At 51.6% G+C, this 25,557-nt stretch overlaps 6 protein-coding genes across 6 annotated transcripts; 3 read left to right on the forward strand and 3 right to left on the reverse strand.

Moving 5' to 3' along the window:
• Positions 1–4,854: 4,854 nt before the first annotated feature.
• Positions 4,855–7,406, forward strand: PG998_012527 (uncharacterized protein; the record flags this gene model as incomplete). The annotated part of the gene is made up of 6 exons (XM_066879343.1): positions 4,855–5,013; positions 5,116–5,380; positions 5,584–5,936; positions 5,990–6,306; positions 6,352–6,732; positions 6,977–7,406. 6 exons carry the CDS (start codon positions 4,855–4,857, stop codon positions 7,404–7,406), a joined length of 1,905 nt encoding a protein of 634 aa, XP_066725727.1.
• Positions 7,407–8,427: 1,021 nt separating this feature from the next.
• On the reverse strand, positions 8,428–10,135 carry PG998_012528 (uncharacterized protein; the record flags this gene model as incomplete). The annotated part of the gene is made up of 5 exons (XM_066879344.1): positions 8,428–8,929; positions 8,998–9,370; positions 9,437–9,508; positions 9,565–9,919; positions 9,995–10,135. 5 exons carry the CDS (start codon positions 10,133–10,135, stop codon positions 8,428–8,430), a joined length of 1,443 nt encoding a protein of 480 aa, XP_066725728.1.
• Positions 10,136–14,372: 4,237 nt separating this feature from the next.
• On the forward strand, positions 14,373–16,552 carry PG998_012529 (uncharacterized protein; the record flags this gene model as incomplete). The annotated part of the gene is made up of 5 exons (XM_066879345.1): positions 14,373–14,620; positions 14,685–14,815; positions 14,869–15,779; positions 15,846–16,313; positions 16,373–16,552. The coding sequence occupies 5 exons, from the start codon at positions 14,373–14,375 to the stop codon at positions 16,550–16,552; spliced, it is 1,938 nt and encodes a 645-aa protein (XP_066725729.1).
• Positions 16,553–18,950: 2,398 nt separating this feature from the next.
• Positions 18,951–20,327, reverse strand: PG998_012530 (uncharacterized protein; the record flags this gene model as incomplete). The annotated part of the gene is made up of 1 exon (XM_066879346.1): positions 18,951–20,327. One exon carries the CDS (start codon positions 20,325–20,327, stop codon positions 18,951–18,953), a length of 1,377 nt encoding a protein of 458 aa, XP_066725730.1.
• A 1,312-nt stretch (positions 20,328–21,639) lies between these two features.
• Positions 21,640–22,440, reverse strand: PG998_012531 (exosome complex component RRP40; the record flags this gene model as incomplete). Its single annotated transcript, XM_066879347.1, has 2 exons — positions 21,640–22,179; positions 22,237–22,440. The coding sequence occupies 2 exons, from the start codon at positions 22,438–22,440 to the stop codon at positions 21,640–21,642; spliced, it is 744 nt and encodes a 247-aa protein (XP_066725731.1).
• A 697-nt stretch (positions 22,441–23,137) lies between these two features.
• On the forward strand, positions 23,138–24,829 carry PG998_012532 (uncharacterized protein; the record flags this gene model as incomplete). Its single annotated transcript, XM_066879348.1, has 1 exon — positions 23,138–24,829. The coding sequence occupies one exon, from the start codon at positions 23,138–23,140 to the stop codon at positions 24,827–24,829; it is 1,692 nt and encodes a 563-aa protein (XP_066725732.1).
• Between the last annotated feature and the right edge of the window lie 728 nt (positions 24,830–25,557).

Genomic DNA, 25,557 nt, shown 5'->3' on the forward strand with positions numbered 1-25,557 from the left:
CCACGACCTCCGGAGCTGATACACATGCCTTGACATGAACCCACCTGTAAATCTTACCTTGAACGGGAAGGGCGACGACGAATCGAAGGGCGACCTCCAGTATGCGGTCACAAGCAGCGCTCCCGATCTACTGCATACATGGCCACGCTCCGATTCGATAGCCTGGATCAATTCCACTTGGTCCAGAGTGGCTAAGGATATAACCACACTTTTTAATTACGATGGGTTCTTATACTCGAACCAGCCCCTTTTCCGTAACCTCCATTCCCGATAACGAACGACACATCTCTTTTGCAGTGACTGCTCCTGCGGACGAAGTACCACGGCCGCTTCGGATGCTGTTGGGGCGACGGAGCCGCATGGTGTTGAAGACTGGGATATTCTACGAGCATGACTGCTAATGGGGTACGTGTGTTCCGCACTCCTAGCCCACAACCACTCCAGCGAGCCAGCCATTACAGCCGGGGCTCTACCTGGGATCACTTACATATGTTTAAATGATATATCAACAGGACATGTTCGAGTTTGTCGTTGATAATGAGCAAAGCTTTAGCAAGGGACTTGCTGGGACATACCATTTGTCGTCTGCGAAGCAGAGTTGGCATTGTCGCGAGGAGAGCAGGGTGAGGCGAATGATAAGCGGCATGTAAACGCCAAAGAAAGTGATCATAAGGACTAGACATCTATTCCCTATTATCTCTACATATAGCAGAGTATAGGAACAACAATATGAAACAGTTCTGATCTCAGGTGGCGGGTCTACAAGAAAAGACCCAGCGGTCACTCAGCGCAGCGCAGCGGACCGCAGGGACTCGTGCTCCTTAGACCAGCGTGAAGTGCCGATGAACCATTGAGGGCGACCGCCCCGAACAAATGACAAGCTCATCTACGTCATTGGTAACATGATGGGTTCAAAAGGTTTCATTCATGATAATGGGGACTTTACTTTTAGTGCGTCTCTACTGCCGGCTCACTTACGTCTGTATAGAACGTCCCCTGTGCAGCCCATAGAGGATAGGGGCAACGAAACGAGACCCACCGGTAAGCACATTGAAGGGGATAGAACACCTGGGTTCTTTGGGAATGTCCACGTCGAGCTTTCTGATCGTAACTGAGGCGAGAGGAAGATTCGCGGGTACTGGGTGGACGATCTCTTACGCCAAGGGCTGGGGCGGCTACCTTGAGACGCAATTGGGCCCCGTGATACAAGCTTCCACGTAAGGCGACACTGGTAAGTCTTGATATGGAACGATTGGACATATTTTTTCGAAAACAATTGGCGTTGAGGACATCCTGTTTATGGTGCCCTGGCGATACAAACAGTCGGTAAGGTTTGGGGAACACATGCCTCCCTACTCAAAACTGGCGAATCATTCTCTGTTTTCGTCTCTTGGCTGGCTCATCCGTACGCTCAAGCCACTCGGCCAATCCCCTTTTTCATAGACACAATGCACTTGCCCATATTCCAACACGAAAGAAGCGTTTTCCACGTAGTCTAAGCCTTACGGGATCCGGCCTTAGCAGGAACGAGCGCGTGGCAGTTCACATCACGAGGAGTAACTATCCCCGGAATTGGCACTCAAACAAATTCTAGGGACGAACGGTTGGCGTACGAGCGAAATAGACATACACCTGCCTGTAGCTCCGGGCTTCACTCTCCCACCATTTGATGCTGGATTCCGGCATGCCTACATATTTACCATTTGCTCGCTTATTCTTGCGATGTGGGCAAATGCTCCAAGCGCATTTGATCGTGGTAGCACCGAGTTTTGTACTCTCGCACAAAGCAAGTATGACACTTGGAGTTTGTACACCATCTCTTGTATCCCAAAGGGCCATTTGTTTATTCTGGGATTTTCCTTGGGTTTTGCTCGGATGTTGGTTGGGTGCAACATCTGCCAGTGATGGCTTGACACTATGCATTGTTTCTTTTTCGAATCGCCAGATCATCGAGTGTCGGTCGGCGTTGTTGCCAAAGTTGAGAATGAGGAGTCGTAGTGGGTAAATACCGACGGGATCTAGTTCCAGAGTTGAAGCTCGGTCGGTATAGTAGGTAAGATGTAGGTATAATTCTGGTCAGTTCAGGTAAAAGGGGGCATCACCACGCGGAGGATGCCACTTAAAAACAGACAAAAAGCAATATTACCAGAGGCAATCGACAAGTACTTGCGATTTGCGGATTGCCCAAAATACCGTCTGCAACGGGATTTGCGTATCAATCGGATTGTAAATTGGAACTTCAGAGCTGGTCAACACTCGAAAGGAAAACTTCGCGTTCGATTGCGAAAGGAGCCTAAGGGTGATGTGAGTTTGCTGCAAGTATGTAAGGCTTCTCTTTTTTCTTTTCCTTTCGGAGGTCACATACGGATCCGCCTATGGTTGTTTGAAGAGGAAGGGGGCTGGAGATGGTGGTAGAGTCTGGTGCTGGTGTTGTCCACCATGGCTATTTGGAACCGCGTAGCTCGCAGTAGAGGGCGTCGATCAATAGTATCTGGGATGGGCAACAATGACATGATCGCGACTGTTTGGCTTATTGGGAATCGTACTCGGTGTGCTTGGTCGGATTGCCTGCTTGTAGGCGGCCGGTTGTCTAGATTGGGCAATGCTTCCTGAATTTTGGTCGGTCATGTTGAGTTTGTTTAGAATTTGAACCCCAGCAAATGTTAGGAAGAGGCCATGCCGCCATAATTCGAAAGACTGATAGCTCAAGACCAAATAAGCCTATGACTACCACGCATACCGTGAAGACCGAACTGAGCTGCGGCAGATGAGATAGTACTAGGAGCAGGGTGACTGCTGATACAGTGCGGCATACCATTGGAGCCCCCATCTTCCTCCCTTGTCGCAAATCCAGCCACCAAAGACGGCTCGCAGGCATCGTATGTTCAGAGCTGATCGAGAGCTGATCGACGGATGCTTTTCTAAATTACTCGGAACAGGACAGACAGGGAGACATCCGCATGAGCGCTGGCCAATCACGGGGCTTGTTTAGGCTCGGAAAACAGGTCCGAGTGTACCTATTTAGACTGGCCGGCCACGACTGTGCCGTATCGTTCGGCTGGCTTCGACGACCTGGCAACTGGTGGCTTGTAGTTTCCGAGTGGACCTAAGGTCAGATCAGATGCAACGTAGCCCCAACTTGCCCTACAGTGTCGGGCACATTGTGCATCGGAGCGTTGTCCTTAACACCATATCGAGTATCTGAGTCTGTGTTCGGTTGTGTGCGTGTCGTCGCGCGAGGCCCTCGAAACTATTGTAATTCAGTGAAGATGATAGTTGCCTCAAGGCTACGGGACCTGAAACCTGAAGCCTGGACTGGTCATGTCAATTCTTTCCATTGCGTGCTGGGAAGCACCTGCCATTGTCCGTCAGAACCTGGGCGAGAGCAGATTTCGGATCAGCAGAGAGAAGGGCTTTGTTTTGTTTTGGGAGACTGGTGGAGGTAACGACAACCGGCGAGGGCGCTCAACCAGGTCGTTGGGGACAAATACCAAGCCTATATGTATCACGGTACAAGGTCGCGGCAGGCTGCGATCCAATAGATTATGACAGGCCGTTCGCGAAGGGCCATCCGGCAGATGGGCAGTAGATCCGGGGCTTTCCCACCATCAGTGCCTGGCTCTCCCATATTATCCTGGGGTCCAGGGTGCCAGCGCTATGTGCTGTACCTCTAGACCTATAGTTAGTCGGGGAGTTACAGATGTGTACCCACAACCGAGATCCATGGACTCTGGCAGAATAATAGCTAGAGGCTCCAGGGCTGTTGAGAAATATGTTGTCACTGTGTCACTTTAAGACGGCTACATGAAGTCGGCAGCCGGATGAAGAAGCAATGGGCATCAAAGAAATGGGCGAGGTTAGGGGGCGACCGTTCTAGACAGAGGAGATTGTCAACGAACTGAGCAATTGCCGATTATTGGCTGATTGAATCCGAGACTCTCCAGGTTGAGAAGTAACTGGTAACACAGGTGCAGCAGAAACAGGCGGTCGAGGGATGGAGTAAATGGGGCGATCTCTTGCTTCGCATAAGCAAGCAAAGGAAATAAAGTCGGATTTATGCCCGTGTAGTAATAGTGGCAGCGGGGCTTTCGTCTGATGATGGAAGACTGAACTTGGTGATCGCAAAGGTAGGCAACCAAAACATCAAAGTTTCTGGCCTCTAAGAGATGTAAGTGGCAGAGGCAAGAGAGTACTGGGTACAGACAGTGCCAGACGGTACTGTACAGTATCACATACTGTCCGTCCCTCGCCACCTCAGCATTGAAGCCTTTCCCAGATCACGATGCGGGTTTGTCATCAGGCATTGATTGCCTCGCTGGTCCTTGGCCGTTGACTTCCGGTGTTTGTTGCAGGAGCAATACACGTATCACGGTACTATACTGCAGATTAGATTTGTCCCGGGCTTCGTGCCTCGTATGCCACGCCTTGTAAGCATCGAACAAACCCTCCATAGATCGGCAGCTCGGTTAGCACTGTACTGGATTATGGCCAGCTAGCCAGGTACAGACAGCTCAGGCTATGTCTCTCAAGACGACCGGGCTTTCTCTGCTTAAGCTAGTAAAGCCAGCGCTGGAGACCTTCGGACGCCTAACCGAGCGGCGATCCAGCCAATCAGCGCCCGGGCTAGCATTGTTTCCTGCTTGGACTCAGGTATTTGTTATTCTTCGTGTGTGATAGCTGTGGCCGGTATTGTTGCTGCGGCTGCTGCTGCTGCCGCCGTCGCCGCTTCTGTGATCCTTTATTATTGGTGAAACTGCTCCATCGAATTGAATTGGATCAGGTCTGCCTCAAACCACCAAGCGAGGCACCACTTCTCCGTCTACCGATGTTTGGTTCCTCGACAACTTCAGAATTATGTTACCGAGGAAATATGTTTCACTCCTGCCCGCTTCTGGCCCCCGAAACGATGCCGACCAGTCCTCCTCCTCCGGGAATGCCCAAGATGAAGCCAACAAGCGCAAGCGCATCGGCACCCAGATAGCTTGTAATTCTTGCCGTGTCAAGAAGACCCGAGTAGGCCCACCCCTTCTCTCCTCGTTGGAAACTGCTGTTTTCCACTGGTCTCTCTACCTTTGGTCTTGTATCGAATTGTGGCAGAACTGACCCCTGGACAAGTGCGATGGCCGACGGCCAACTTGTGGTCCCTGTCGAAAGCGGACTACCGACTGCACCTACAGCGCGAGGAAGGACCTTGGCGAAGAATCGCATGAGATGCTCGAGCTGCTCAAGTGGCTGCCCGAGCATCGTGCCTTTGATGTCTTGAGAGTTCTCAGGGCCAACGACGGCAATTGCGCCGCTGCGCTTTCGGTCATCAAGAGCGGTCCAGGGGGGCCCGTCGGCCATCCGATTCCAATATCCCCCGAGACCAGATACCCACACAGTCTCCCCTAGAAATCGAGTTGATGGCACGCCACCCGATAGCATACCCCATGATACAGCCCATTTCTGTCACCGCTCTGCAAGAGAGCAATTTACTTCGTTCTGTCAATGCCTCTCATCCCACCGAACTATCCTTCCAACGGCAAGTAGGCCTCTTCTAGCCTCCCGGGTAACCTACTCGTCCTAATCCCAGCCAAACGGCAGTGCTTAACTTCTCCAGCCCATTCGAAGTTCGAGACCCCTCAAACACCAGAGAAACATTCGACATTGATGCTGATTCAGCTGTCAAACTCTATCGCATCCATGGCGCCCCGGGAGACTCGCTCCCCATCGCGAGAGACTTTTGCGACGATCGATTGTCCAGGCTGCATATTGCGGCCTGGACAACCGTACAAGTCAGCAACGAGCTCGCTGCGCGCATCATATCTTTGTACCTGAAGACAGATCATCCGTTGCTGGGAACGTTTGACCCAGATCTCTTCGTATCCGATTTGATCGCCCAGCGAACAAGGTTTTGCTCCTCTCTGCTGGTAAACGCATTGTTGTACTGGGGCACCGTATGTGAAAAGATGGGTGTTATGAGTAAAACCACACTGACCGGCTCTTATAGCAAATGTATAGTGCCATCGATAAGGGGGTGAACAGGCATGCCCGGTCTTTCTGCGTAGAAGCCGAGCGCCTGTGGTTCGAGGTCAAACACACGGATACGCTTCTAAACATGGCTGGAGCCCAGCTCTTGAGTCTTGCCTTTATGGGCCACGGCAAATACCACGCCTGTTTGGAATACCTCGCAGAAGCCGTTAACATGGGGGAGCGGCTGAGACTGTTTGGCAGAGAGGATGCAATGGGGCAGGACCAACGTGAGATGTCGGTAGACGACCAGAGCGCTACGTCGTTCGCTGCCTGGGGTATCTTCAACTGGAGCGTGTAAGTAGAGACTGGGACCCAAAATTACAGATACGTTACTTACAGTTCGCCAAGCCTGACTGCCATGTTTTACCGCCAGCCAGGTATTGCACATCCTAAGTCTCCGCCGGTCTTGCTTATGCCTGGCAGCGTTCCAACCGGCTCAGGCACTCCGATAGATGCCGATTCATCGAGCGAAGAGATTCCCGTGTCACCAAAACGCTGCTTTCCGGCATATATGGGCACAACGTTCACATTTGTCTGCCAACTGTGGCGTATTGTGCATGGGTTCACCCTGACACACAATGACAAGAGAGATAAGGTAAAAGAACAATCGGAGCTCGACTTCGCCGAAATGAAGTACCGCGAGCTCCTGGCCTGGATTCGGAATATGCCCGTTGAAATGGCTCGCGGAGAGGGCAATCCACATCATGTGGTGGTGATTCAGTATGTTTTGTTCCAACTGTCGCTCTCGCTCCTCCCATGGTGGTAGTGGGCCATGAATCAAAGCTGAATGATGTAGTATCTGGATTCATGCGGTGGTACTCGACTTATTCCGGCCCTTTATTAAGGAGCCGGGATTGAGGCATGCCAGACTGAGGACCTTCTCGGCAAGGCAGTGTTCGCCACAGGCTGCCTTTGACACATCGGTCGAACAGCTTAAGCACCTCATAATCGATTATCGTACTAGGTACGAATCGTCAGCGTACACGATTCTATGGCACACGGCCCTCACGTATGTGGCCAACGCAGCGCTCGTCTCCAAGGATGTGGACTGGCGAGCGTACTTTCTCCTTTGCATATACAGCTACGAAAGCCTGAACCGACCATTCCGGGTATCTGAAGCGATTGGCACTAGTCTCCTGACCATGATGCTACGCAAGTCAGATATCACCATCAAAGAAGCTCGGGGACTGCTTATGGAGTTGAAGGAAAGAGGCCTGACAGATTTGCAAAGCGAAGGCACTATCAGGGCTACCTTTATGGGAGATCTTGAACTGGCCATGTCGGACCCTGAAGCGGCTAGAGTGGAGAACTTGGCCAACAGTTTTGAGGAAATGGTTTTGTTTCGAGAATTCGTCAATGACGCACCGATTGAGGACGTATCAATGTCGGACTGAAATCGTATGGCTGTTGTAGAAACAAAACAAGCACACGCGTTTCCCTTCTCGCAGGCTGGGGGAACACATGAAGTCGCTTGCTGGTAGAAGATTAGGCATCGGTGAGGTGAGGCCATTATGTAACATTGTTTATGTCAACAATGGTGCGGTGTCTAGAACTGATTAGTAGGATCCGGCGATTTAGTGTGGCAGCGGCGGAAGTCTGCTTCCTCTAACAGGCACAGACTGCCTTTCTCTCTACTCTCTTTCCTGTCCAAGACCCGACAATGTCTGGCTGGACGAGGTCTGCTACGTCCCATCCGTGAATCTCCCTGAATTCAAGCTCTTGCAGTTTCCCATCCACTTTTGCTTATGTAGGAAGGCGGGCGAATGCTCAGGAACTTTTATGAATGACACCCTTCTCTGCACCAGTAGTATAAATAGCACCACCTCTTTCCTTATTCAATAGCGGTGTAACCCATGATATGGCGCTGTTCGGGGTCACTGAAGGCCGTCGAGGACCGTTGGACGGTTGACGCCTTGACGCCGTACCCGCCAAACCATTCGTCCTTCTACTTTGCCTCCAATCACCTCGCCACTTACTTGTTGGCCATGAATTGTTCGTCGCTCTGCTGCTCGAGAACGAGTATCGGCACGTCCATCGATTTGCAGTAATCACAGGAGTCGTCCACATTACCCTATGCTCCCTTTGAATCCGACCTTGCTCTCGGCCCCATTTGGTTGGCAACGGAAACCTAGGGGGGTCTAGGGGTATCTGGCCTGTCATGTCTAGATCCAATCTTCCCAATCCGGCCTTTTCTGCATTTGCTAGGACTCCATCCCCTATACGAAAGAGATTATAGATACCGATATAATTTGTGAAGCCTTCGACAAAGTTGACCACAGGTATGTCAATGTTGCATATGCGGTCAAGCCCGACGCGAGGATCTTCGAATCCCATAGAGACGGCAACAGGGCGGGGCCGCCCCGGATTATGGAGCATATCTCTTTATATGTATTTAGTTATTGGGGAGTCCAAAGATCAAACCAGCCAGGAAGTATCGCGTACGTGCTGATAAATTTTCGGTTCGCTCGTTCTCTCGATTTGCGTTTCCCGCTGGATGCGGCCTGCCTGTTGTCGTTGCTGGTTGTTCATCATCTCATAATCCTCGTCCATTCCCTGCCCCTGCTCCTTCTTGTGGTTCAGCCTCTTATGTTGTTGTTGTTGTTGTCGTCCTCCTCCTACTGCTCCTCCTCCTCTCGCCGTTAATGACCCCTTGCGGCACACGGTGCTCACCTTGGAGCTCTCGTCCCCCTTCCCACCAAAGCTCTGGTACCCGAGCGCGCCGCTTGTGAGGGACGTGTTGACCCGGGTCTTGACCGACACGAACAGCAGCTTGATGGCCGGCGCCGCCACGCACAGATGCGCGACCATGGCCTCGATGCACGTCCACACGAAGACGGGCGCGTTGGTGTAGGTGGCGTCGGTGAGGCTCTTGAGGGTCTGCAGAGAGGGGATCCTGAGCACGGCTACTAACACGACCCTGTGGCGTATCAGCGATTGTCCTTGCTTCGTTTACTCACGCACGGATAAACGAAAGCGTAAACTCACAGAGTGCCCAAGCTTAGCAGCCCGATGACCTCGACCTTCTGCCGCAACGACAGCTTCAACTTCACGAGGATCGGTAGCGGAATGACCAGAATGGCGACTTCGGTGATGATGTTGACGATCGCGTTGGCGAGCGCCACGGCGGTGAGGTCCAGGCATTGGGCCTCGCCGTGCTGCAGCGTCCAGGCGGCCGAGACGGGGTTGCATTGGAAGACGTCGAGCGCGATCAGGAGTAGCGAGGACACGGTCAGCAACGCGAGGGCGGCGGCGCAGACATGGCGGAAACGCCTGCCGGGAAACAGACGCAGGTAGAGGCACAGGATTGAAATCTTGAGGGCAAGAATATTGAAGGCCCAGAGGATCTGGCAGATATAGACTGGTGATCTGGGGTGTCAGTGTCCGCCCACGAACGAATATAGCCTCTGCTCCGCTGGCTACTCACACCATGCCCACAGTTTGGGAGCATCTTCGGGTTCGATTTGGAACAAGTGTTTTCCGAATCCATGGGTAGCCACTGCGAGGCATGGTTAGTAAAATTGGCACGAAGTCAACTCTCCCGACGAAACTTACTCAGGTTGGCAAAAACTGTCATAGGTATGACGAAGCCAATGGAGATAGTGTGGAATAAGTCATCCCACCAACAGTATCTGGTGATGCCCAACCTGGATACCATCCGTAGGACGTAGGCGCTGAGGATGACGACGGCGGACGCGATGGAGATACCGGCGATCATGTGCTGCCGAGTCTCGGTCGGCCGGTGGCATTGCTTCGCGTCGACCTTGGCGAGCCCGATCGCTTCCGAGATGGTACAGTCGTTGATGACACACTCGGCCAGGAAGCCGTACAGGGGCTTGCTGGCGCATTGACACTCGACGTCGAGGAAACCACATCCCACCTTTGGGGCTTCTTGGATGATGCATTTGAGCTGTAAACAAGCGGATTTGTCAGTCGTGGAGAACGCCCAACAGTACACTACCAACGGCAAAATGACATGGCTTACAGCGCATTGAGAAAGCTGGCCAAGAAGCTCTGTCGCGGGAGCTGCCCTTGTTGACTCTAGGTGGCTGAAAGCCTTCGACTCGTTCCGTGCTGCTGCGCCGAGGACAACAGCAGCCCAGCCCACCAGATTTAATAGCCGCATAGTGTCGTGCTTCAAGTCCAGCTTGAAGACGTCCAAGTAAGACAGCAGGAGTATTAAGATGAATTCAGCCTCCTCGAGACACGCTTTCTTCACATGGGGTGGCAGTTAACACTGCGGAAATCAATCGATCCAGTCAGCCCTGGAACCACAGGATCTCACAGTCCCAGGAGACACCCCGTCGGATTCTTATATGATCTATCGGTTTCGGCTATGTAACCGTTCACCTGGGTGGTTTCAATCTGTGATGTGACGCTCATGCCTCGGGTCCCCTTGCCTAATTAACCTACCTAGCTCATCCACAGGACGGCCTTATTCGCTCTTGGAAGAGTATACTTGCTTATAGATGGCCTTAGCCCTCTGGAACCCTGGCGAGCCATGTGCATCTCCTGTTATGTGCTCGAGCACCCAAGTGTCAAGCGTGTCAGGGATAGAGGAGGTCTCGGTTAAGAGTAGTGAGTATCTGATGCAGCTGCCCCTCGGCTAAATGATACAATAGATAAAGGATGGGTGGCTAAGACCAACTCCAATAGGAAAGTCGATTTCGCTTGCTGCTTGACTACTGCACGTACAAGAGCGGATCAGTATACCGCATTCGTCTCCAGCAGGGGGGTATAGACCCACTGAGCGTCGATAGTACTATAACCTCTGTGCGAACGGGCCTAAAATTCTGAAACAAATGGATCGGGTTGGCATTCGAGCTGACAACGTCCTTTTCCTCGTGGGTGCCACGAGGTATGCATGTATATACATAGTAATGTAAGGGGGGCAGCTTCCTACTTCTCAGAGGCCACACAGTCCACCCTTACGGACATACGGAGCCCACCCCCTCCTCAGCACCCCTCCTGCGTAACACATATGTTGACTGCCCTACATGATTTCACTCACGACACTCATCTTTCGCATCAGGCAGGACCCCTTATGGTCGCCTTCTACCTGCCACTCTAGGATCCCATCGTCAGTCAACCTTGCTCTATCTGGAGCGTTCCTTATCGGCATGATATCTTCACCTTCGCCAGGAGTACTATTATTACATGTCCTTTGGATGTGCAATGCTTGACATGGGCTACATACGTATAGGCCGTATAGCATGTACGCACTGATGACAGGGGTTGACAACAAGCTCCACGCAGAGGACCCCCAGCCACTGCCTGACTGTAGGCTATGGGAAGAAAGTCAAAAGACCAAAGTGGCCCATCGTAAGAAAAAAAACCCGACCGCCTCATCCACAGTTCCCACCATTTGTTTCACGCCTGCTACCGTGCTCTGAGGACGACAGACTCCCTAAGCTCAGACTGTGCCCGCCCTAGGTCCAACACAACCTCAGCAACTGACTTTCTCAAGCTCAGCTGAAGATCGCAAGCCTGCAATCTTATTGTGATCACTTTCTCTGCACGACGTGCCATTTTGGTCGAGCTCAATACCCTGTGATGGCTAGCTGTCCCCATATGGTGTTGAGCCGACGGCGATGGTAGCTGTGGTACACTCATTGAACGAATTTTCTTCGCTGTGTAGCGAAGAGTGAAGAAAGAGGCCAAAACCCTGTCTGGCAGGTCGCACATAGTAGGATAATACAAGGCAAACACTCCCTCGAATCAGCACTAGCTATGTATGTTGTACCAGGAGCGCGTGGTATAAGTCCATCGCAAATGGAGCTTTCACGAAGGTACAGACGATCTGTGTATCTATCCATTAGTGCTGGAACCCCTGTCTTCAAAAAGAACGACGGGAGATCATCGATATGGGTTACCAGAACGCCGGGTCACACCGAGGAAAATAACGACGTCTCGCTACAGGCGGTTGGCGGGCTGCCGCCGCCAACAGAGTTTACTCTGTAACGATCATAGCCAGCTGAATGAATAAGATATTGCAACCTCGTAGTCACCACCTACCAAGCAAGGATCGCTTGCCCAAGGGGGAGACATATTTGCCTCCGGGACGAGGAGGTTGGGTTCGAATATCGAGCATGATAGGACAAAGCCGTGCTTGTGTCTCTGGGGTGGCTATTGGGTTCCCGAGTCCTTGGCATAGAACACAGGTAATATGATTGACATGTCCTCTGGCGAAAGACAGAGAAAATTGGCAAGCCCATGCTGGCATATATGTGCCATGTAGATGGTAAGTACGATGCATATTCTCCGTACCAAATTCCGCCTTCCGCAGCTCGCCGCGGATTGCTCTCGACTTGACTCGTTTTTCTGTAAAGCAATGGGTGCATACAGGCAGTACGAATGCTTCAGATCTGAACCCAATAAGCCGCTCTCAGATCTACCTTCTCTCAGACAACTCCTGTTGTATCGACCAACAGTTCTTGGAAGTCCAACAACTTCGCTCCCGCGTTCTGTCCAAGCAACTCATGGCCAAACATACCATGCTTTCCGTTATTGGCCATCTCCCAGGGGAAAAACACTGTGGTGGTTCTGATGTGTGCTGCAGTGCAGTGTTTTCACGCGCTAACAACTGTGTTTACTATGGTTTGCCTCCTTCCTTTTGAATATCTTGTAGTCAGCCAGCAATGAGTAATATAACACAACAACGACAACAACGACAACAACAAATGTTCTATCAATCTCACTCAATTCACTCCATGAAATGAACCGTTATATTGTGTATTATTTCTAGCAATGTGAAGCTACTATTCAATATAGCAGCTTGCGTTGGCCATCGCCAGAACCAGCGTGGATTGTATCAATGTACTCTCTGCACCTTCCCTCACAGCTTCCATGTATACCGACAAAGGGCCTCGCGCCTTCCTCTATGTTCCTAATTTGAATATAGCAACATGACTACTGAATACTATCTCCTCGTAGTCAAGATGAGTCTATCTGGTCTCCGAGGGGTGGAGAGTGGCCGTACCGCCAACGCCTTATATTGAATGGTGCCGTAGTAGCCTCGCGACTTCCTTTGTTATAACAACATATGTGGCCCGTTCCTTCTTAACAAGCTTCATCGCGCGTCCTATCATATGACCGCGGGGAAGGCACTTGAGGCGTCGTCCAAATCAAGGTGCAGATATCCTCTGCACACGCGCACCTTGGCCCAATACGAAGGAGTGATAGCTGACAAGAAGCTTCGTGCCTTCCTTAGATACATACTTACAGTAATATCTACCAAATATTGCCTTCCCATGACGAGCGATTAATAACCATTTGTGCCAGCCGCGGGGTAGTTACTTGGTGATATACTTACCGTTTGGGCCGATCAGGGGAAACACTGAGGAGCACCTTATGCCTTCCTTGAATATGAGATGTTGGCAATGATCCATCATTTCTTCTCACAACAGACCATCATTTCAGATCATTATGACAGCGCTAGCTAGTACGGCGTAAACACTGGCAGCGAAGCGTCTGTCCCCTACAGTAAATATTATTCCGCAGGAGACTTGCTTGTCCCCCAAGTCTTTGCACATAACATCACCAACCAGCCCATCCGCCAACCCACGGCCACAACCACACCACAACACATAACACACATATCCTTCTCTTACCACTCCATATAATCCTCGTCTTACTCTGCGCCCCCTTTTGACGACATTCTCTCCTTCTGCCGCCCAACATTGAACATCGCGCAAATCCAGGCAAGTTCGTCAAGGTAGGTTATACGCGTCTCTCTCCTTTTTGTCGTAAACACTGCGTCGCTATATCGCGCGCACCAAAGTTGGGCCCTTGTCGCCATTGATGCACGCGCTCGTCTTCGTTACCCTCACTGCCCTCGCCCCGTCACCGTCCTTTTCACCCCTACCGCCGTCGAACGAGAAGCATTCGATCGCATTCTCGCGGCGTTCTCGTCCTACCGCCGCGTGAACACGAACGGGTGCCGTTATGATTGCTTCCTTTGCCCTCGACATAGTCCCAGTCGCCCCTGCCGCCGCGAACGCAATCGCGTATCGCTGTCCCCACAGGCAGGGACCTTCGAGCGGTTGAATATATGACCATGACATTCCTTGCCCCTTGTTTGCGCTTGCAATTTGGTGTTAGCTGGCCCTTGTCTGTTGTTGTCTGCCTCGAAATCGCGTTTTAACTGACGGTATTAGCAGCTGAAAAAGATGGATGATTCAGCATCAAAGCGACAGCTTTCTGGGCTAGGACCTGTGATCACAACCAAGCGACGTCGTACTGGAGCTCATAGTCCTGTTGCGACGCTGCAGGAGCCCAGCCCCTCACTGTCTCCATCAGGCTGGCGTCAAGAAGATACGGCCAAGATAGCTCAAGGGGTGCCTTGTGACGACAACGGAGTCCTCATGGCCAAACCCGAGATAGCTCAAGGGGTGTCTCTTGACGACAATGGAATCCATGCGGCCAAACCTGAGGCGTGCGGTAAACCACTTGCGTTCGCCGACAAGCGCGCTCAAATGGCAGATGCGCTGCCATTCAACAAGAATCATGAAGGATGTTTTCATACCGCAAATAACATCATAAAGGGCATGGTCATCGACGGTGAAGCTTCGTCTCATGACGTAATCACAGACAGCGTCATTGTCACCGCCATGTGAGTACACAGATTATGGTATTGTTCCATGTCCAGTGTCCAGTTAGCTAAATTTGCTTTATAGCGGCGGTGGAAGAGAATTCGATGCGGCAACTGGGCGAATGCTCCGAACAAAGAACCAAGACGAGAACTGCCGAAAGCACAAACGGGTGACAGATGCACTCGAGAATAAGCGGCCAGTCTCCGTTATCATTGGTAAGAGTACGCGCGAGGAAGTTCAACAGTGATGAACTGACAGTGTGAAATAGGCTCGAAGAACCCCAGTTACCCTGTCAAACCTCCTCGCAATTTCTGCTTGATGGGGTTTTTCCAGGTGACATACGTATGGGCGGAAAAAACGGAAGCAGCTGATGGTAGCCTGGTGTCTGAGTACATGGTCCGACTGGAGAAAATCGATCTGACAGAAAAGTCGTGGTGGATGCCCGCCGGTTGCGAGTCGGTGACAATCCCTGTCGGTGCGTATGAGTGCGACGGGAAGTCATGTGCTGTGTGTGGCAACTACAGCAAGACGATCTATACTGAAGGTTGGACATGCCTCTCTATGTCTTGTGAAGGCCACTTCGAATTTGGCCGCTCCGTCAATCCGGATGAGCTGATGTATACCGAGGCCTTCCTTCTTGAGCGCCATTCTGACCAAGGCTTTATCCCGCTTCCGCAGGCTATTCCTGGCTTGCCTGAAGCAAACAAGACAAGCTTTGGTACGGAGGCTGAGTTTAAGAGAGGCATTGTCTGTCCAGACTGCAACTTTTGTAGCCGGCGTGTGCATTGGTGGGGATGGGCCTGCGAAAACACGAGCGAAGAGTGTGGCTTCCGACATAGCGTCGCCTTCAACAACTACCCACTGACGGAAGTGGAAAGAGAGTATGCAGCCATGAGCTCTCGCCGCCAAGTTGGGTGTACTCAAGACGAGTCGATATCACACTTGGCTATTTCCAGGGGAGGCTATATCATCGACATGTACGCCTTCCCAAACTCGGAGGGCCTTGTGGGTGGAGTTGCCAGCGTCTTCCGAGCGACCCCGGAGACGTGCGCTCTACCAAATGGTCCGGATGACTTATACCATGCAATGCAAAACAAGGAACTCAAGCTCAGACGAAATCCGGCAAGGGCTAAAGGCAGTCGTCGAGAGGAGCTGACTTCACATTTCGCATTCAACTACGTAAGTGGTCTCCTTTCTCTTCACTTACTCGGAACTTCTCTTGGTGGGGCTAACACGGGGTTTTAGGGAGCATTCTATAAGTTCGGCGTCTTCGTCGACTCGGTTGCATTCAAACATGCACCTGATACTATTTTGAAATGCTTAGCTCAGTTGGACTGGTCACAGTCTCTCGGAATTACTGAATTGCCTAATTTCATTGACGGGCTCCCGAAGGATGTCGATGGGCTAGCGACGGACTATTCAGACAAGTCAATGAGTCTGAAGTCGGAGAAATTCAACGAGCTTCTGGCCCTCGGATATTTCGAGGGGTCTAAGATCAGCTATCACGATGACGGGGAGAAGGAATTGGGTCCTACCGTTGCCACGCTATCACTCGGGTCGCCGGCTTTGATGCGCTTCCGTCCGAAACGAAAGTCGACTCTTGGCCAAGCTGGCAATGCAAAGAGCGGTGACAAGCCCAGTGTCCTCTCGTTTGTACTCAAGCACGGCGACATCGTTATAATGCATGGAACAGACATCCACCGCGACTATGAGGTATGCATGTCTTGTCCAAAACCTCATCTATTATAGCATGTTATACTAATGCAGAACAGCACGAAGTAACGCCCAAGGGCAAGCTACGCTTTGCTCTAACAGCGCGTTACATCCGCCCAGAGTCCATTGACAGCCCTACTGAGAGAGAAAGAGCAATCGAAAACGGCGAAGTACCCGATGGCATTGAGAACCTGGCATATAAGGGCCATGAAGAAGATACAACACATATCATGTCTTGAACAATTCAGCTTCGCCATAACCCCCCTTCCCCTCCTTCACAACACCTACCTGTACTCTTACGCCTGTATCACCACTCACGTGCTTCTATTATGCGTTGCCTTTATTATTCATTGTCTTTTGTCTACATCGAAGCTCCCGTGCTGTCATAGCATACAGCAAGCACGCAAACATGCGGATACCAGTCGCGTTCTCGTTTGAGCAGCATAAGGACGGATGAACCTGTGGCCGCTCTATCGTGTTGGTGACCTTTATCTTGTGTTAAGATCAGGTCGGACAGCTCTAAAGGGTGGTGGAGAATCCCCTTGTGCGATGATTTGCATTGATCAGACTATATGTATGGACTGGAGATGGGAGAAGGTTCTATCTGGGAATCTATTCTGGGAAGCCGGCAGAAGGCACCCACGCGCTGAGTTGTCGTTACCTGATTCCCTAGTTTGAGCAATGAATTTTTTTGTGTACCACATGTCTGCTGCACTCTGGGTGATATGACAGTCTGAGGCGCTCCTTTGATTTGGGAACTTCTTCGTGAGGCTGCGTAGGATAAGTACCATGCAGTAACGTTGTGTCTCTCCTCGACCATGGGGATAGTCATTGATTTAATTCAGCTGAAAGGGTTCTTACTTCCCTAAGCCGTAAGCCATTGCTTAATGGTCTTCCATAATGGGTATGTATTATCAAAAGATGCATATTGGCCCCCCGATATCAGCACTAACATCTCCCGTTTCTTGGCAACCATCTCGTGGTGCTTGTACGATCTATCTCGGGAGGTGGGTAGGCAATCGTTGTGTGACGTACCTGATGAGAGGAAGCGTGGAATAACACGGGGGCTAGATGACACACATTGTATGCCGGTCTTGGTGGCATCAGGCAGAACACTCCGTATTTAAACCCATTTTTGGCTCACAAGTATGCTGCATATAGCTGAAAGTGACATGCCGCCAGGATTTAGAAGGTATGTGGTGGCGGCACGCAGGTAGACAGAAGCAGAAGCGCATGAGGACTGGGGACGACGAAGGAGTAACAACATATGGAGATATCGAAATCGTTCTGGCCAAGCTAAGCCGGGTACGTCAACCGACATAAGCATACGTCGTATCGCAGTGCGTGGCATACTTGTCGGCAGTAGCTATACATATCCAAACATCCCAATCCACCGGGTGTGGCTGTCATTCCACTCGGCAGCCAGTAAGCATATATAATTCGTTACAAGCGGGTTTCGTGAGCTGATCGGACCTCTTTGATGCTCCCCGCATGCCTACCGTACGCAAACCCGACGAGACCGGTTACTTACTGTCCAACTGCCAACTTCTTATTGCACCTCTGGGCATTCATACCATCATCAGTCTTATCGTCGTAAAGACAAGCAAGCAAACAAGCGTCCGAATATCGTCACCTTTCTACCTGCGTATATGAACTAACTCATCGATCCCAGGCCGGCCTGTGTTTCCCACCCCCTCCCCTATCACTCATGCCCTGCCCCAGTTGCGATGCCTTCCGCTTGGCACTCACGGCACCGGATGGGTCTCTGCTCCAGCCCGAGTATCTTCTTGCAGGTCGGGATGGAGACGGCTCCTCTCTTGACGTACCGCCTACATCAATAACACGGCAAACCGATGGTGAAGCTGGAGGAGAAGGAGGCTGCCTTGTACGGACAGCCAAAACAAAGAAGAGAAAGCAGAACTGTGTGACTTGGGAATTGTCAGTCGGCGTCGATAGTATAGATTCGATGACTTGAACGAGCTTTGTGGTCCGATACCCAATATCTCGTGAGCTGAGTGGCGAGTATGTTTGACTGGTTAATCAGAAACTGGATTCTAAAGAAGCGGTTGTTGGTGGCAAGTAGTGGACGTGCTGTGTTGAGGACGGCTCTTGTATTTGCAAGGCGATATCAAGAACGAAATATGGAAAAGACTCAAAAATGATGAATGGCATGAACTTGCACTTGTCCCTCGATGCGCTGGTCGCCCCTTCTTGAAGGCGAAAATGATTTGCACCAGAGTCACCACCGACTAGCAGCAAGGACGGATACCACAGTCCTTGGCTATTAGTTCTTCCCACTCATATGTAATCTTCGTCTCACCACTCCGTAGTTTCGTCACTTCGGATAGGTATATATGTCCTGGAGGTTTCCATAGCCAGCCTGCGGCCATTTCATAGTCATTTGAATCTATCCCAGGACTGGCTTTTCGATAAGGAACCCTGTGGTATACTACCATCTTGTCACGGGTTATAATCAACAGTAGAAGATTATGCAAAACAAAAATTAGAAAGAAAATTAAAACGGCTTGAGAAAAGGTCAACGAACTGGGCGAGATTATCTAACAAACAATAAAAAAAAGAATCAGAACAAAATTCCACATTCTTAATACAAGTGTAGGTACATTATCATCGACAAGTTTACCCCGTGTGTGTGTACGCTACTGGCACAGTTCTATCGCTGATGCTGATGAAGCTGATTGGGAACGCTTGAGGGAAAAAAGGACCCGATTGACAGCGAGCCTTCAAAATGCTTTCCTTCAGATCTTCCAGTTGGCGGCGTGGCATATGAGGAACGAGAGGAGGACAGACCCTTCCCTCGGAAAGGGTGGCCAGGGTAGATTCCTTCAGGGTCATCCAGTGTTCGTGGACTTTGCTTGCAGAGGTGTGGGTTGCGGCGCTTGCACCTGCGATGGTCGGAAATAGCGTCTCGTCGCCCACGTACGCTATGTCAGAACTGGTCCATATGTTGCGATGCTCTCTAGACATGACGGGTGCCTCGAAACGAGGATTCGATCGGCCCCAGCAGTTGAGCCAGCCTGCCGCCTTGGGTGCGAGACATTTCCCAAAGTTCTGCCATACATCCAGCACCAACTCGACACTTCGATCCTCCTCGTGCATGTGGTATGTGAATTCATATTCGGTTGGGCAATCGTCGCAGCGCTTGATCTGGCGGGGCAGGTGATTTTGGGCGGTGCCAAGCGTGGCGGCGGCGGCCAGGACATAGCAGTAACCACTTTGGACTGGCCCGACAAAGTTGGTGATCATCTCTTCGGTGCAAGGGTTGTAGTGAGAGCAGATCTTGAAGTCTCTGGCGATGCTCCCCAGGCCGTATCGAACCAAGACGTCGGAGCCGGAAAGGTGCAAGGGCACCCACAGGCGCTGGACACGATGGACGAGCAGGCACTCGTTTATAATGGTAGCCTCGTGGTCTAGTTTGGTGTAGCTGTTGAAACACTTGAAGGGGGATCTCGAGGCGTTGTGCAACCCCGTGTAAGCATCTGCGTACAGCCAATCGGTGGAGATGAAGAATTCCGAAAGAGGGACTCCAAACCCAGAGCCTAAACGGTGGTTTCTCATGATGGCGTGGACGTCGCGGAACCCAACTCCCCAATCTCCAACCCCCCAACGCGGGAACATGACTTCCTTCGCATCGCATTCCGTGCCTGTGCCCTTCTTGCCAGGCGAAGCCCGCCAGAGGGACTGCGTCTTAGGCAAGGCCCGCCGATGAAAGATGCGACAGTAGTAGCAGAGCTCATGGTCCATGAGCACAACCTCCAGCTCCTCCAAGAAACTCCATCGATCTTCGTCGTCCACATCGGCACGGTAGACGGTGCCCTTGCCGGCTTGCTCGTGCCTGTGGCACCGGACGCGCTGCCAGACCCTGTCGATCTCCACGGAATAGTGCATGTACTTGCAAGTGAGCCCGAGCCGGACACATTCGTACAGCGAAAGATGCTCACAGATGGCCAAGACCACCTCAGGAGGCAAAGACGTGATGTTTGCCGTATTTTCCATGTTTGCCGTACAGTCGGTTGATTATGCCATGATACCAGCCAGAGGGACGTGGTGCAGTGTGGTGTAGGCGTTTGTTGCCAGCGAAGCAAGAGGCCAAGTCTGAAGGGCTACCAAAACAGCAAATGCGGGCTGCAGCGAATTGAAGGTGTGGATTATCTGGATCTGTTATTGGGTGGTTGTTCATCAACTTGGATTTGGGATTGGCAGTTTTGTTTTGTTTTGTCTCGACTTGACTATTATCACTGGCAGCTACGACCCGGCTGTAAATACTAAGTCCAGTCAATGCAGACCTGCAGGAAGCAGCCCCCACGTGGAATGGAATGGCAACACAAAGCCGAGGCGACTATTCCACGAAGGCATCCCCGCGGCAGACAACAATCATATCGAGGCATATTGCTAATCATCTCACATCCACTACACGCACATCATCCCGCGGCCGTTTGTTCTGTTGCCCAGCCATCCCATCTCCAACCAGTCGGCGGCTAGCTGAGTCACCGATTGCTGAACTACCAGGTTACGCAAAACCATGTTTTCCCCCGGCTTACTCTAGCGGTATCGTCTGTAGACGGTGATCAGGTCCTGAGCTGTCCATGGCGCCGGGATTGCCCTTTTCAACTTCGAAAGTTGACCAAGTACTCAATCTTGACAGAGCAGCCGTTAGATCGGACTCCACTAACCTGCAGCCCACGCGGAAAGGCTAGACACACATGTTTGTATGTATTCGGTGTGAAGAGCCCAAGAAGCCATGCTCAAGTGTACGATTGAATTTGATTACTAGGGGAGATGCATGCTGCAGTCTTTTCTATATCTGGACTGGTAGTCTGCAGTCCTTCCTTTTGTATGCCACCATCCAAACGCTGCAAGCCGGCATATCCATGTCTAGCTTCGAGTGATGCTTCCCGCAGTGCGAATATGGCTACTACTAAGGCCGTAACCATATGAAAAGACAAGCAGTGTACTGAGCGACACTCACGGACGGCTGTAATTCTTGCTGCAAAACCTGTTTCGATGTGGGTGAAATAGGGAGACCATATCGTCGCGGAATGGATTTATCCAGGGCGACGGCGAAGGTATGTAGCTGCTTTCCTGACCTAGCCTACCTTACTTCAGATGCGTGTAGTTCCCGTGCCAGAGCCAGAGAGGGCTGGCAGACCGTTGATAACAGGGTGCCGTCTCACAGCACAAACGACTCGGGCTTATGAGTCGATGGAATGCAGGCAAGCTCGGGGCCAAGCGTCTCTCAGCATAGCCGGCGGCTCTCAAGGATATCGTCATCTGCACCGTTTGGTGGTGTTTACTTCCCTTCAAATACTCAGGCCATTTCCTTGACAAGTTTGCGGACCAGCTTCTTCTGTTGGTCCACGGTGAGGCTCTTCTCGTCTGTTTCTGTGACAGCCCTTCCAACAACAAGCACTGTCTTCATGTCCTTGCTGTTCACCCACATCTTGCCGTTTCTGCCCACTGCAGTCTCGAAAGCAAGACCGGCCGATCCGAGCTCATCCAATACGACAACCTTGCCTTCCTCGGCAGACTTGCGCATGAGGAGTCTTCGCGCCATCCCCAAGGAAATGCTGTAAAGCATGCCTTCTGATAACGGGCCTAGACCCTCGGCCTTTCCTGTGCTTGGTGACACGCACTCCAGCTCCGGATCCATGTGTCTGTTTGCGAGACTTACTCGGGCATAAACCAGGTCTCCCGAGTGTAGCTGGGGCCGGTTCTTCTTGGAAGCCATCTCAAAGGCCAACTGTGGCAGTGTGGCATTCGATGTGTAATCTGAGAGAGTGACATAAAAGAAGTCAGCTGCAGAATGGTGGATTGAGCCAATGACCAAATCGCCAACGGCTGGGATATACTAGAGTTTTTGTTAGTGTGAGATATGTTCAAGATGAAGCAGGTCCAAGAAACGTACTCGTCCGCCATTGGATTCGACCCATATCATGTTCTTCCTGCGATCGGTGACCAGCTGGCCGGCGATGGTGGGGAACAAGTCACTCGGGGGCACATGCCGGAGGCCTGGTCCTAACCTCAGAGGATGTTTCGGGTGAGATGGTATGTGGGCAGGGTCGATCTCATCTCCCGGGAGAACGTAGATGTTGTCTGTCTGCATTGCCATTCTGGGCGGCTAAATTAACGAAAGAATATCTTCCTCGCTCCAACTTGACTGTTTCGCTGGGCTTCGCGCTTTTACTGATTCCCAAAGCAGCAAATACGTCGTGATGTTTACGTGCAGACTTGCTTGCTTTCACTAAAAATTGATATGGATCAAATGATGGTGTGGCTTGACAGCATGAATTGAAGGGGCTATCATGCTCTGGAGGGGCCTTTGTGGCTGATGATTTTGGGCTAACTGCATAAGTGCCTGACCGACTGTATCTGGAAACATTTAGGCAATGTATAAGTTTGATGTTAGATAGTTTTTAATATCGGAATTAACAAATATAGTGAGACGACACCCGAATAGAGGGATACCAGCCGCATGATGGAATTGCAATTGATGCCGGAAACATCGATTATGCATCGAAACCCCAATATGCAGATAGTATAGAGCGAAGATGCATAAATGCACTATGCAGAAACGTCCGGGGATTAAAAGCTGCTTATGCACATACGCCAAATCATGGTGGGGGAATTTGACATTGACTTCCAATTTTTTAGCGGGACCTTTTCCTCTCGGGCTAGACGAATTCGACTCTTACATGTGTGTGAAGAATTTCTTTAAGAGTTGAATATCGCACTTGAAGAAGACGCGGCAAATCAGTCGTCACCCTTACCAGTCTAACCTCCCTCACGATAAACCGATACTTGAAAAAATGGCTGCGAATGGGGAACGAAAGACCGTTGCGCCGGACCAACGGTGCGCCATCGGTCTGTCCTTTGGCAACTCCTACAGCTCTGTCGCTTGCACTATCGACGATAGCGCTGTCGTGATTGCCAACGAGGACGGTGATCGTCAAATCCCCTCCATCCTGTCCTACGTCGAAGGCGAGGAGTACACCGGAACACAGGCCAAGGCTTTCTTGGTCCGCAACGCCGAAAACACCCTCGTTTCTTTCCGTGATTTCCTCGGCAAGGACTTCAAGTCGATCGATCCCACCCACTGCCACGCTGCTGCCCACCCTCAAGAGGCCAGCGGCAGTGTGGCCTTCTCCGTCAAGGACAAGGCCGAGGGCGAGGCCTCCACCCTCTCCGTCTCCGAGGTCGCCACACGTCACATCCGCCGCCTTGTGCAATCCGCTTCAGACTACATCGGCAAGCAGGTCACCTCCGCTGTTCTGACCATCCCGACAAACTTCACCGATAAGCAATGCGAGGCCCTCATCCAGGCTGCCAACAATGCCGACCTCGAGGTCCTGCAGCTGATCAAGGAGCCCGTTGCCGATGTGTTGGCCTACGATGCGCGCCCCGAGGCTACTATTGAGGACAAGAACATTGTTGTGGCTGATCTTGGTGGCACCCGCTCTGATGTCGCCGTCGTTGCTTCAAGAGGTGGACTGTACACCATCCTTGCCACCGCCCACGACTACGAGTTCGCTGGTGTTCACCTGGACAAGGTTCTCATGGACCACTTCGCCAAGGAGTTCATGAAGAAGAACAAGGACGTCGACCCAAGGGAAAACGCTCGCAGCTTGGCCAAGCTCAAGGCCGAGTCCGAGTCCGCCAAGAAGGCTCTCAGTATTGGAACCAACGCCTCTTTCAGCGTTGAGTCTCTGGCCGAGGGTATCGATTTCCAGTCCACTATCAACAGATTACGCTACGAGACTGTTGCCCGCAACGTGCTTGGCGGCATCAACAGGCTGATCGAGGGTGTCGTCAAGAGCGCCGGTCTGGATGTTCTCGACATTGATGAGGTCATCCTGGCCGGTGGCACCTCTCACACTCCTAGAATCGCTGCCAACATGCGCAATATCTTCCCTGAGAGCACACAGATCCAGGCTCCTTCCACCAACCCTTCGTCCATCAACCCCTCCGAGCTCCAGGCCCGTGGTGCTGCTCTGCAAGCCTCGCTCATCCAGGAGTACGAGGCCGACGATGTTGACCAGTCCACCCACCCCGCCGTTACCACTGTAGCTCACATCACCAACGCTATTGGTGTCGTCTCGGTAGGCAACGATGGTGAGGGCTTCTCTCCTATCATCGCTCCTGAAACCGCCGTTCCCGCGCGCCGAACCATCCACATCAACGGCCCCAAGGAGGGCGGCGACGTCCTCATCAAGGTGATCGAGGGCAACACCCACATCAAGGTGACCAAGCCTGAGCCTAAGGCCGCCAAGGACGAGAAGGATGAGGACGACAGTGACTTCAGCGAGGAGGAGGAAGAGGAGGACAAGCGTGAGAAGGTCTGGAAGTCCGGCGAGACCCTCGCCGAAGCCGCCGTCCGCGGCCTCAAGAAGGGCAGCAAGGTGGAGGTAACCGTCAACGTTGCCGCTGATCTCGGCGTCACGATTACGGCTCGCGAAGTCGGCGGAAAGGGAGGCGTCCGGGGCAACATTGCCGCCCCATAGATTTTTATCACGACGATCATGAGTCCAAGGTAGACACAGAGATACACGGGGGTAGTGGCGCATTTGGCGGGGTCTGATAGAATAACTAAAAGAACAAGTGCTTTCCCACCATAAATGGTTTCTTAATGAACTTATCCGTGATCTCGCAACCAGCTGGCTATCTTGCTCTCCACTGACTGTTCTTCCTGCCTGCCGGCTACTCGTTGTTAAACAGCCAACCCGCCACTAGCCATCTTATCATTCATCACCCCCTTTGTTCCACCACGGACGTCGGGGCTGGTAAACAACGACAAACCCGGCGATGAGTAGCTTCATTGGTATCTATGGCAAGAGTAAAGTGGGCTGACTGCACCCTACTACATCGGACAACAAGTGACGACTAGCAGACAGACGGATTGGCAGCCAGCCAAAGAAAGGAGGCGCCGAAAGGAGAAGGCGTTCAGTGGTCGTAGATAATACGTATAGCTTTTCCCAAAATCAAAAATAGTACAGATATGTATATATGCACCACTAGCTCTATCGCTTCAAGAATACTCATCAAGAGAATTCGGAAATGTGGTTAAAGTGAGGCTCGCTAAATACCATGTCTGCCGTGATCGCTCGACGAGAATATCAAGGTTATATTTGTAATAGAAGAAGAAAAAGCATTCCCTGCCAGGATGAACAAGAATGGAGGGCAGGCAAGCTGCCAACAAAAGAGATCGCAAAAGAACAAGAAGCTAACCAAC

This window comes from Apiospora kogelbergensis (genome assembly GCF_038363985.1).
Source record: "Apiospora kogelbergensis strain CBS 113332 chromosome Unknown utg000008l_segment0_segment0, whole genome shotgun sequence".
NCBI classification, from domain to species: domain Eukaryota; kingdom Fungi; phylum Ascomycota; class Sordariomycetes; order Amphisphaeriales; family Apiosporaceae; genus Apiospora; species Apiospora kogelbergensis.